The sequence below is a fragment of the Pezoporus wallicus genome, unplaced genomic scaffold (genome assembly GCF_028554395.1).
Source record: "Pezoporus wallicus isolate ANWC-B61680 ecotype Strahan unplaced genomic scaffold, APGP_CSIRO_Pwel_v1 contig_2871, whole genome shotgun sequence".
NCBI classification, from domain to species: Eukaryota; Metazoa; Chordata; class Aves; order Psittaciformes; family Psittacidae; genus Pezoporus; species Pezoporus wallicus.
Genome location: NW_026640775.1, coordinates 3,555,624 through 3,568,588, shown reverse-complemented (window position 1 = coordinate 3,568,588; position 12,965 = coordinate 3,555,624). Strand labels below are relative to the sequence as shown.

At 37.3% G+C, this 12,965-nt stretch overlaps 1 protein-coding gene across 3 annotated transcripts in view; it reads left to right on the top strand.

Moving 5' to 3' along the window:
• Positions 1-10,877, top strand: part of WASHC4 (WASH complex subunit 4) — a 38,582-nt gene extending 27,705 nt beyond the window's left edge. For 2 of the 3 annotated variants that reach the window (XM_057420548.1, XM_057420550.1), the window contains 11 exons: positions 920-994; positions 1,814-1,918; positions 2,317-2,451; positions 3,148-3,256; positions 3,949-4,015; positions 4,702-4,788; positions 5,324-5,471; positions 6,064-6,160; positions 6,657-6,853; positions 7,964-8,063; positions 9,348-10,877. In XM_057420548.1, the coding sequence (XP_057276531.1) occupies positions 920-994; positions 1,814-1,918; positions 2,317-2,451; positions 3,148-3,256; positions 3,949-4,015; positions 4,702-4,788; positions 5,324-5,471; positions 6,064-6,160; positions 6,657-6,853; positions 7,964-8,063; positions 9,348-9,415 (1,188 nt within the window). In that variant the 3' untranslated portion in view covers positions 9,416-10,877. The remainder of the gene's footprint in view (positions 1-919; positions 995-1,813; positions 1,919-2,316; positions 2,452-3,147; positions 3,257-3,948; positions 4,016-4,701; positions 4,789-5,323; positions 5,472-6,063; positions 6,161-6,656; positions 6,854-7,963; positions 8,064-9,347) is intronic. The other variant, XM_057420549.1, reaches the window with a different exon arrangement.
• Positions 10,878-12,965: the final 2,088 nt, after the last annotated feature.

The window sequence follows — 12,965 nt, the reverse complement described above, 5'->3', positions numbered from 1 at the left end:
TGAGGACTTTGGGACATCTATGATTAGCTTAATAGGAGTGACTCAGAGCCTCCTAGAAACTACTAAGCATTGTTACATATAAAGTAGTAGTCTTGTAAAGTTTGTGGTGAAGGCATTAATTGTTACAGAGTTGGTGCAAAAGAAATAAAACTTGCATATTTTTGAGGACTTTGCTTCAAGAGTTTTAGTATCTTGGATATTCCTGGCGGTTAGCTTCATTCCTTCATTTGGGTTAGCACATTGGTGAAACCTCTTAGAAATACATTCTCCCCCTGAAAGAAATGTTTGTGATGGCTGTGTCTTCCTAAGTTGAAGGAGGGCATAGAACTAAGAACTCTATCAGCTTCTTGATACGAAAGTCCTCTGGATTAGTTTCAGTTTCTGTCTTTGGCCATCACAGTGTTATAAAGAATTAAGTCGTTTCACATCATTGATTTCCTAACATTCATTCTGGTATGAGCATTACTTCAAAACAAGGACACCCTACACTCCATTCCTCCCCAGTTCCAGCAAAATCCTGATAAAATCCTTGGCACAACTGGAAATAGGATGTAATAGACTAAAGGGTATCCTCTTTAGGCACAATGATACTAAAGGGACTCCTACAAGCTAAATTTTAATTGGGGCTTGTGGTAGAGACTGGAGGATTCCTTACTTTCAGGGGAAGCTGGAAGGAAAACAGGCAGAAGAGTAAATGTTAAAACAAGAACTCAGCTTCTTTTTTTCTCCTTTAAGTGTTGTCTTGTAGACACTGAACAAAAATTAAGAGATTCTTTATTTTGCAAAGTGAAAACGTTGCTTTTTAAAAATGCGTTCAAGTAACTACAAAAATAGTATTTGTTCACTTTAGTGGTTAGACATGTCTGTAGTTCCTGAGAATTTTTACCATAATAATTCTCAATAGATAATATTGTTTCAGGGTCTGGATGTTTTGGAAATCATGAGAAACATTCATGTTTTTGTATCCCGCTACCTCTACAATCTGAATAATCAGGTAAGGTATAACCTGTGCTTTTTCCTGGCTTTGGCTCTTATTTGAAGGGATTGAGAAATGTAGAAGTAGACAACATGTAAGAAAACCCCGACCTGAATATACTTAATAATGAGCTGTAAAACAGCTGTTGTTGTCTGGAAAAACATCTTTAGGGATGTTGTAGATAGGTCTTGGAGAATGTTCTCTAAGCATGTTTTGAGTACAGTGTGCCAGTAGGATCACCCCATGTCAGATACTCCCATGGAGCTGTGAGAAGGCAACAAGGATAATTGGCTGCTGTCTAAGGGCATACTATATGTGATTTTTCAACTTGAAAAAAGGATATCTGCAGAAGGGTTATTAGAGAGATGAAGCCATGAATGACATGGAGAAACATGTACAGGGAACAACCCTTTGTGATTTCTCACACAGTGAGAATGAGGACCAGTATGAAAAAGAGTGACTTCCTTAAAGTAAAGGAAATACTTTTTTCTTCATAGCACATAATTTGGTAGTGGAATTCATTACCATTGTATATCATGGGGCCAAAAGTACAAACAGGTGCCAAAAGAGTTTAGACCAGTTAATGCAGGTTATAGTCTCTATAAATGTGAGAGTTTGGGTGCAGCATCTGCCTTGGAATCATTGAATCACCACTTTGCAGAAATTGGAAGAACCTACCAGGTGAAGTTTATTGTATGCATGCTGGGTTTTCTTTGTTCCTTCCTAATCATCAGTTATTAGCTGCTCTCAGAAATAGGATATGGATTACCTACATTGATTTATCACAGAATCAGTTTTGGGTAAATAACTTTTATTTTTTTTTCTCCTGCTTCCCAGATCTTCATTGAAAGAACAAGTAATAACAAACACTTGAACACTATCAACATCCGACACATTGCTAATTCAATTCGAACTCATGGAACAGGAATCATGAACACAACAGTAAGTATCTTCTGCACTGTTGTCGGATAATTTTTAATAGTGCACAGGAGCCTCCAGCTCTTGCATCCCCTGATGGTTTATTTGGTTATGCAGTTTTAATAATGCAATAATCATGTACTGCATGTATTAACAAAATAATTCAGTTCTTGGACATGACACAAATCAGTACTACAGTCTCTTAGGAGTTATGCCATTTCCAGCTGTTGCATAAAAGTTAATGAAGAGATCTAAAAACACATCAGAGAAAATATGGTGGGACTCTGAATTTCAGTGAAGTCAATTGGGTAGACAGTTCCATATAAATACAGGTTACTTGAGAATCTACTGAAAACAGGTTGCTGGATATGTTTGTTACTTTGCTAACTAGCTTGACTTGACTATTATTATTATTATTCCAGGTAAATTTTACTTATCAATTTTTGAGGAAAAAGTTCTATATTTTTAGCCAGTTCATGTATGATGAGCATATCAAATCCAGGCTTATCAAGGACATCAGATTCTTCAGGGAAGTCAAGGATCAAAATGATCACAAGGTATAGTAATTTTTGAAGGATTGATAATAACTTGGATAAAAATGCTACTTTCATGCAGCAAACCATAGCAATCCTATTATTTAAATGTGTATCTCCAGACAAAGTGACAGATTTTGTCTAGCAAAATGCAGTGTTATACAAGTCTGTATTCAGATGGAATTGTTTCATTATATCTGTAAATATAATGTTGGTAAAATCGTTGTGACCTGAAAATGATGATTTGATGGAGTCATAGTCTATTGGAGGTTCTAAACTTCTAATGCTTAACAGTTGTTAGCAGTTTTGAATAATAAGGTTATTCAGGTTGAATCCAAAATTATGTGAACTTGTAGCACTTGCTCCAGTATGGCAAGATCTGGGATGAAGGTCTGATTTTCAATGCTGGAAAATGCTGTTTCTCAAAAATGTGAGAGACAGTGCATTTAGTAAAACAGACTGCCAGCTTCTTTGTATGTCAAGTGCTTATTTCTTGTAGGAATACTCTCTTGTTCACAGTAACGCTTCTATTTCACTTCTGAACTTGCAGAAGTAACTTAGCCAAATGACTTCTGTGCACTAAAATGGGCAGGCAGGTGTATAATTTCTAAAAAAGCTGTAGATGTGAGGTGGGAATATATTGCAAATATAATTGTATTGACATGATGAAAAAAATTAAGGATAATTATTTTTACAAATTACTCTCAAATATTTTTCTAGTATCCCTTTGAAAGAGCAGATAAATTCAACCGTGGCATCAGGAAACTTGGAATAACCCCAGATGGCCAGAGCTATCTTGACCAGTTCAGACAACTGATAAGTCAAATTGGTATGAAATGCTATGTAAGACAATGTCATAGATGTTATTAAATGGAAGAGTTCTTCATTGTCTTGTAACTTAACTTTTAGATCAGGCTAAAACTAGATTTAACTCCATTCAGATGGAAAGTGCTTCACTTGTACCCCATGTGAAATACTCTTGCTCAGTTACAAAGAAATGGTCCTTGCATGTCTTAATCTAAAATGCAGCTACACTTGCATATATGCCTGTTCCCTTCTGACTTTTATTCAGATTGAGTATATTTTCTAGTAAAATAATAGTACTGTTAAGTTCATGTATTTCAAAAAATGGCCATATATTCAGCTGAAGTAACTGAGTGATGCATGACATTACAACGGTATTTTCAGCCATTGATGCTGTAGATGTGCAGGACTGATCTGAACTTGCAAATGTTTCATGTGCCCAGTGGAGAGAGTTTGTACTATTTTGCTCTTACGCTATCACTGAAGTGAACGCCACCTTGCTAGATGATGCATTTGTGCTTTATTTCTCTACATAGACTTGTGATACCAGGGTTCACTGTAACTTCATTAATGCGGCTTTCAGAAGAGTTTCTTTGCCAGAAATATAGGGCAACTTTTATTGACATTTCAGAGCTTATAGGAGTTGTGAAGAGTGTGCATGTGTTTAAGTCATTACAAATTACTTCCTTGTTTGTTTTTTTTTTCTTGTTTTTAAAGGCAACGCTATGGGTTATGTACGAATGATAAGATCTGGTGGACTTCACTGCTGTAGCAGTGCAATTAGGTACTTAAAGAAATACTTCTTTTTACTGTCTGTTCCTTTTTGTTCCTTTGCTCCCTATTCATGCTGATGTTCCCTAGGTTCTTACAACCCCCCATAAGTTTTGAAAAGGTCCATTTTTATGCCTTAATAAAGGCATAAAGTGATATTATCAAAACCAGTGCTGGAATTCAGAACTGTACTACCATTGCCATAAAACACTGAAAATCAGATGAATTCTGTGGAAAAAAGCTTCAAAAGAGTTAATAGAATTTACATGTAAGTCACTAGTTCTTAATTAAGTCAGTAATTCCTGATGTTAATCACTTCAGGGTACATTAAGGAAAAATAGTACAAGAGGAACTTGGGAAGAACGTTTCTTTGATACTTCTTTCTGTGTAGATGATGGTGTTTATTAAAATATAGTGACTTTTTACAGAAATATTTTTTTTCTTGCAAATAATAGTAAACTTACAGTTAAGGGAAGCAAGTGTTAGAGAGGGGAGATGTTAGCGTGATAAATGCAGAAGTACAAATAATGTGTGTATTTTAGAAGTGAATTTAATAGTGCCTATGTGTGAATGGTATGGCAGATAAAACTTCAACTAAGTAGTCTGAGGTCAGAAAACTAAAGTAAATAACAAGTTACGGTAGATACTTCAGTAATCCTAGACACTTGAGCATAATCCTAACAAACAGTAAATTTTCAGGTTTGTTCCTGATCTGGAAGATATCGTTAACTTTGAGGAGCTGGTGAAAGAAGAAGGACTCTCAGAAGAAACACAAAAAGCGGCAAGGTACCCTAACATCATGCTTCTGCGATCTAAGGCAGGGATGGGATGACAGAATTGTAATTTTAAAGTTATAAATGCAGTTATTAGTTGTCTCTGTGTGTGTGCTAAAAGTTCAAATGACTTCATGCAAAAATACTTACTTCTCTTCAAAGCAAAAAAAAAATAGAAGCAGTCATTTTAAAAACGAGAAGTGGCATTTGTACCAATAGACTGTTAGAACCTGGTTTCTTGATAAAATCCTTGTGGTTTAAAGGCTAATGAGCTTTCCTCACCTTGTGTCTGACATCTACTTTTAGAATCGTCAGGGCCTCAGGAAAAAAAGCTGCAAATATTCTATTTATAGATCTTTTTTGAGAGAATTAAGTCTAGAAACATGATTCAAGGTGGCTGTAGAGGTGAGGTGTAATCTCAGACACTAGTCTGAATACTGGATTGTGGTGTAGCCAAAGAGGGAAGAGAGGGTTGTTTACCACGAGGTGTAAATAAGCAAAGAAACTTGTAGCAGAAAGCAGGTAATAGCATGACTTATCCTTTGCAGACAGTTGGACTCTGTCCTTGGTGACCTCACACGTAACTTTGCAGAGGGAACAGAGTACTTCAAAATGCTTGTGGATGTGTTTGCTCCTGAGTTCCGCAGTCCAAAGAACATGCATTTGCGGAACTTCTATATAATTGTTCCTCCACTGGTTAGTATTTGCATTTCCACTACTTAACTTTGAAAGAATGTATCACATCAGGTTTGGGTTTAAATACGTTGTGTTAGGTTGCTGACTAGCATATTCTACTTTCTTCCCTGATTATGAGTGGGATTGTTTTGAGCGTGGCTTTGTTGATAGTTGTTCAAAGCCATGTTTCTCTTTATTTATGTAACTACATGTGCTAGCATTCAGAAGGTAACTTGAACTTCTGTTTGAATCAAATCTGGGAAAGTCAAATGAAAAAGGAGCCTGGGCTCTTTTAATTATCCTTCACTTGCTTACATGCTTACCTCTAGTAATCATCAAGAGTATGCGAAGTAATAGACTGACAAGAACAGCAAAGATGTATGTTTGGTTTTTTATTTTACTTATACATATGCAAATGTTTTCTCAAGGTTAACTTTCTTACCCCAAAATCTAGAAAAAAAGGTTTTCATACAAAAATGTCTAATGACGGGAGACACAATTAGCAGAGTTTTAGGCAGGGAATTATACTGATAAGTAAAAGCATGTATGAAAATACCTTTTAAAATTTGTGAGCACCTCTTGATGATTCCAAGACAGCTTTTCACTCTTTCAGACCCTCAATTTTGTAGAGCATTCTATCAATTGCAAGGAGAAATTGAATAAGAAGAACAAAAGTGGAGCAGCTTTCACCGATGATGGGTTTGCTATGGGTAAGTTTCAGCATGCTGACTAGCCTTTGGCTAAGCCAACATAATGGATATTTGCAAGAAAAGGTTTTTCTGTTTGTATTTTGTGTGTTGCTATAATTAAACATTCCATAATTTTAAATTTGGGGTGCCTTGTTTTCAGCAAAATTGATTTAAAGGCTGTTGTTGCATTCAGAATCTCATAAACATGGAATAGCTGTGTATGGGAGCAAACAGATTTGTTGTATGTTGATGCTCCCCCATTTCTTTCAAAGCTTGCGGATCTCAGCAGGTGAGAAGGTATGCAAGTCTTTGGGTAAGTTATGAGGTTTTCAAAAGTTGAAGCTATTGAAGCTTGTTCCTTTATTATAATTTTTTCCCTGTTAGATTTAATTGTAAATTAATTGCAATTTAAATTTTGTGTGAGAATTATCAACATAAGCTGATCCATTAAAAACATTCACAAAACGTTTTACAAATTGCATGTTGACTTTGGTACATGGTTTGTTAATGACTACAGGTGTGGCTTACATTCTGAAGCTTTTGGATCAGTACCAAGAGTTTGATTCTCTGCACTGGTTCCAGTCTGTTAGAGAGAAGTATGTGAAGGAAATCAGAGCAGTAGCTAAGCAACAGAACGTGCAGTCCACAAATCAAGATGAAAAACTACTACAAACTATGAATCTTACCCACAAGCGACTGGAAGTTTGTTTACAGGTAGAGCATGGCTGTCATTATCTGTTCTGTACTGAGTTCTGCACTTGCCCATTACAATTCAGGCTTCTAATGGAAGTTATTAAGAGCAAAAAACATACAGCATGGTCTTAGAGCAGTAATACAAAAAGAATGTAAACACTTGATGTGTATGGTCCGGAAAGGATGTCGTGTTCATGATATTTGAGTGAGGCAGAAACTTGACCTGGTTGACTAGATGTCTTTGTCGCATGGAGTTTGAAATCAAATATAATGCAACTAAAACCTAAATGCTTAAATAGGAGCAAATAACTTTTTGGTTAAATTTCTTTTAACAAAGATTTTCGGTAACACTGTGATCCCCTAAGAGTTTCTTAGAATCATAGAATGGTTTGGGTTTGGAAAGGACCTTAAGATCATCTAGTTCCAACCGCCACTGCTGCAGGGGATGCCTCACACTAGACCATGTTGCTTGGCTGTTAACTCTGAGCAGCTAAGTTGAATGATGCACTAGCTGTTAAATAGAAGAAAGATACATTTGGATTCTGAAGCACAGCAGTTCAGGTTTCATCAGTGGTGTAAATGCTTTTCATCTCGCTCTGCTTTTGATTTGGGGTGACTGTGGGACAAACATGTAGCTGGCTGATAACCTGTGATGATGATGTGTAAAAGTGCATCTGTTGAAACAGATAAAGTCCTATGTGTCCTCATGACTCCCAGGAGTGTGCACTGTTTGGTCTTCTGCTATTAAAAAACCCCACATTGCTGAAACTTGTTCAGCAGCTGATCACGCTTGTGGTTGTTTAAATTTTTGTCTGGCATGATTTTCCGTGAGCAAATTGCTCCAAATTCTCACTGCTGTTACAAACCTCATTTTCAGCCTCAGTAGTGACAGATTTATTGCACTGATTCTGCTTTGCTTAAATTACCCTTTTAAGGTTTTGGCTGATGTCTGCTTTGTAAAATGCATGGAACAAGGAATGAATGGAGGAAGATTTTATTTTTTCAAGAGTGTTTAAGTCATTTAGAAGTCTAGTTGCCTTTAGGTGCTTCTGAAAAATCCTATTTATATCTGCCTACAAATTCATTCTTGTGATGTACGCTGACACTCCTTTTCTGTATCTTTTCCCTTAGGAATTTGAGCTCCTTTACTTCTCACTCAGTAGTGCAAGAATCTTTTTCAGAGCAGATAAAACTGCAGCAGAAGAAAACCAGGAAAAGAAAGAAAAAGAAGGTGAGTGAATGCTATACATAGAACATCTTGGTAGGGATGATGCTTTCTTGCTTTTCTTGCTTTTGATTCAGTATTCTAGAAGGAGTTTTACAGGGTTTAAGGGTGATTTGAAGAATAAAGAACAGCTCACAGAGGCTGCCTTTGGAATGGGTGCATTTCAAGCTGGATTTGGGGGTGTGGAGGGGCGAACAACATGACCACAAAAGCCCCAAAAAACCCAACCAACCCCCAAAACTCTGGGACAGGGAGAATTGCATGCTTGGAGTTAATATTAAATTCAGTAACTTCAACATCATACTTAACCTCTTAATTACTAATTTTGACAGTGACAGCGTTTTCTGCACAACCTTAGCTGGTGTGAAATAAACTTGGTGGTTTATTTCACTATGAACCTGGTGTTGAAATAAGGTAGTTTTCACCTGTTATGTAACAGCTGTTTCTCAACTTCTGTAGGCAGATGATGCAGATACTATAAGTGACTTTCAGATGTTTATGGTATATTTTGGTCTACCATTGAATTATATTCAAAGAGTAAAATCTTAATTTGTGGGATGGTCTCTTGACTAGATAAAATGAGTACTGGAATGATCAAGATACAGATGTGCAGTTCAGTCACAAGTGATTTATAAGCTGAGGTAGCAGTATATTAAAAATGGAATTGGTAAATAATTTTCCACTATAGTTTTGACAAAAAATGTAAGTGACCTGTGAGATTACAGTCACTGGAGCCAAAGATCAGTTTTCTTCTGTACTGGGAAAACAGTTTGTAAAGAAAGATGTCTTTTAGCATGAATTTACATTAGATCATACTCAGTGAAGTTGCTCAAATAGTGGTTCAACTCAAAAAGTAAAACTCAACTGCAAGCATTGTGGTGGGTAAGAGCAGACATATTACCCTGACTTCTTTATGAGAGCATTGTGTAAATTACTTAATTTTAGGTTAAATATTCACCGTTGTGATAAATATTCAGTTCCCCAAAAATGTTTTCTGGTGAGAAAAGCTTGAAGTGTATACCAGGGTGAAAAGTTTTGAACATGGCAATATCTTTACCTTCTACCATAATATTTGGGCTTGGACTGTGCAAGATGTGTGAGCATGTGTACGTATTCTTTACACAAGCTCTGCTGATGGGAGAAACCTTTCACTCCATGTGCTGACCATGGTGTTATCAAGTGTGTTAGGACATCAGTGTAATATAGATAAGACTTTGTTTTTACTGCCTTGAATAAAATGATAAAACATGATCCAGGGCTTCATTTTCTGTTTCTTTTTTTATTTTGTAGAAGAATCTGTTAAAAGCAGCAACGGCGAGCTCCCCAACTCGATGCCTGCAGATCCCGTTGTGAAATGATGTGGCTGGTATGGGTGATGATTACTTACTCAAATAATTCATGTTCTCATCATCAGTAACACTCTGTAGGGGTTAAAAGCTCTAGATTTGATTTACTTGCTCTGTTAAACCCAAGAGAAAACGTACAGTAGTATACTAGCATTCAGTGAGGCTAGGTCTGTGTTTGTCCGTATTTCCTAGAGGAACTCCTATTTTTCAGGAGTTTCCATTATTTACAGCACTTTTCTTTAGATGAAAATAATGATATAAAATGTTGACCCTGGAGGTAGTTAAAGTGCAGATTAAAAACTTACTAATTTTTAGATGCATTCTTGCATCTCTAACATAGTATTTAAAAAAAACTCATAGGCCACTGGTCTAAGGTTTGAACTGATGCATCTCTTCAACCAGCAAAAAACTGAACCAAGCTATTGTGCATATCAGTTGTCCAAGAAAAGAATTCAGATGTATTTTTATGCAGTCCTGTTGTATTTAGTGCAGTCACAGATTACACTGTAGATGTAATGGTGTATGTTGTGAATGCATGTTAGTTATCACACAAAATGGAAGTCCTCCTTAATGTTTTATTCAACAAACCCTTATTACTACTACAGAGAGTATTTGCATTGTGGGAACTGAAGATCCTGTCAGGCATTTATTTATCCCTGCTGGTTTTTAACTCTCAGATCAGAGAAAGGGGAAACCCAGAAAAGTTAATGTAGTAAATTACTTCTCATTTCATACCCAAGGTCTGATTTGCATCCACAGAAGTAAGGAAATCCAGAGCCAAGACAGAACCACAATCAGCTCTTCCTTTTATGACCAGGCACTGTGTGATGGGTGTCTGTAACTATTAAGTGATCTTACAGTTCATGAATATGTTGTGCCTAATAGCAAGTTTCAGCCTCAATGCTGTATTTCCTGGCCTGTGTAGGCTTGTTGTACCATCCGTGTTGTTCATACAGTCTTACATGCCTGATTGTTAACAATAATTGCACTGCAGGCTTCAGAAGCTGCTGAACACTGTGAGAACTCTGTATAAATGTAACATCCATTAATGCCTGCAAGTAGAGGTTTTAGACTGTGCAAGAGTTACTCAGATTCCTAACTTCAGTAAGTAGCTAGACTTAGCTTAAAAGTAAACCCCACTCTCATTAAAAGATAGGGTTGTGTTTTGATCTCCCAGAACATAAAAGAACTTCTGGGTCTTACGAACTAGAATAAACTATTCCAGTCAGTCCAACGGAGAATAAGTTTTTGGGGGGTTTGTTTTTGGCACTCTTACTGTAGTTTTAGACCATCCATGCCAGCTTCTTTCATCTCTTCACATTACAAAAAAAAGTGATGTTTTAGTGGTTCAAACTGTTTCACCCACCCTGGGTCACTAGCTAAGACAATTCCTGTTGTAATTCTGATTTGCCCTTTTCTGCCACTCCCTCTGATGTTCAGAAAACTAGGACAGATGTTTTGTTGCAACTGGAAAGACCAGACTGATGCTAAAGTCCTTTTTTGTCCTGGAAACATGACACAGAAGCTTCATGGACTGTATAAATCAGCTGGACTCATCACAAGTTTTAATTCATTCTCAGTGCAGAGACTGCCCTAAAGAATGCTGCATCACTTGAGTTATAATTTTTGCTTTCTTATTTTGATACAGGTATTTTTGTAATTTGTGTACATTTCTTTTTGCCCAAATTGTGCCCACACTGAACACTCAGCTGCTGCTGCTCATTCCTATCCTTTTGCAACTGCAGCGTGTGTGTTTCCATATTCGTATCTCAGCAGAAGTCCCAGGAGTTCTTGGCTTGCAATGGCCAAGCACTGCATTTCTTTCAGCAGCTGCAGAATCATGCATAAATGGTGTTCAGTCCCCCCTGGGTGCACTTGCTAGGTAGATATGCACAGTCAAGACATTACCTGCACTCTGATAAAATCTACTTTTCCCTCCTTCTAGATAGGAGACTATCTTTTGGAAAGACACTGTCTCGGATAGGAAATACACTGCAGTTGAACATGAAATGGACTGTGCATTTTCTCAACAAACTGCTGTGGTTCTAGTGATAGCAGTTCTGCAGGCAAAACATAAGCCTATTTTTATAGAATCCTGTTTAATCTGGGAGACCTGAATGTGTACTATATGTGGCAGAAATATATACATACACACAAATATGTACAGTGATAGTAGAGCTATTCTTGCTAATACAGGATTGTAGTTTATATTTCCTCCTTTGTCATGTAGCAGCATATAATTTTCCTCAACTGAAATACAAAGTGGGTCCTGGATTTGGATGTGTCACACACCCCTCTGTCAGCAAGAGGCACATTAAATCCTTTTTCCTTTCCACAAGGAGCTGGAAGGGGGTGCAAAGGTCTTGCTTGTGGTGCTACTACTATTCTCATTGCTTTTGCCCTCCTGTTCTGATTATGAGAACAAAACAGATCCTGGGCTGGAGATGAGACTGTGGAGCTAAAACAAAAAGATCCCCCAAACTAAACTGAATGCTCTCACTCAAAATTCCCAGAGGGAATTTATCTGGGATAAATTCCAGATAAAAGGAAAGTGAGGATGATGAGTTTGCTCCAGGGACATAATGCAGGTCTCTAGGTGTTTTCCTTCAAGACAGGTCCAAACTAGGCTGAAGTGTGGCTGCCCTCATGTGCTCAGTCTTGTGTCAAGCAGTAGCAGCTGCTGTGCCAGAGGTATCGCAACCAGCTTCTGGTATGGCACTGTGCCCTTTTATGCCAGAAGGCAGGGGGCTGCCTTGCTGGTCCTCCTCGCAGCATGGTGGTAAGGCAGAGTGGAGCCAGCTGATGCCTCACTCAGTCCCAAAGTCAAAAGGCATTTGCAGTGAGTGGTCTCTCAGTGATGGTCCCAGTGGCACCCAACTGCTGTGAGGTGCTGAAGGGTAGATTCTGTAATTGGAAGTAAATTTGAGTTTTCATCTGACATCCATTAACAACAGCTGTTTTCAGCTTCTCAGGTACAAAGGACCAAATGTAACACTTAATGTTTCCTAACTCAGTGTACAAAAGGGTATTTTGTTACCTCTGTCTCTTTGGTTTGTGAGTAGAGAACATTATGTATATAAAACTGTGTTAATAAATGCAATTTTGAGAACCTCATTCCCAGTGTCTTCAGTAACATCAGTTCAGGTGTTTATTTTTAATAAGACAGCTTCAACTTTTATGAAGTTTTTGTCAGTTACCAACAGTTTTCTTCCATGGTTGTTTTAAACATTCAGCAACTAGCTAAACTGAATTTATTCCATGTCAAACACTTGCAAACTTGGATCTTTCAGATGCTGCTTACAGAAAATCTAGTTTCTGATTAAGTGACCGAGTTAAATTAAGTTCAAGGAATTTCAGTCATTTGTTCTGGTTACCTTATCTTAATTAATACAACCTTCTGGCATTGATTATATCCCCCCAATACCAAATGTTTGTTCTTGCAGAGTACCATTTCTCATGTTTTCAGGTTAAACAGGAAGGGGGGAATAAAGTGAACTTACTAGCCAAATCTAATTTCAAGAAGATTAGAATAAACTCAAATAGACTATGAGACTTGTCAATA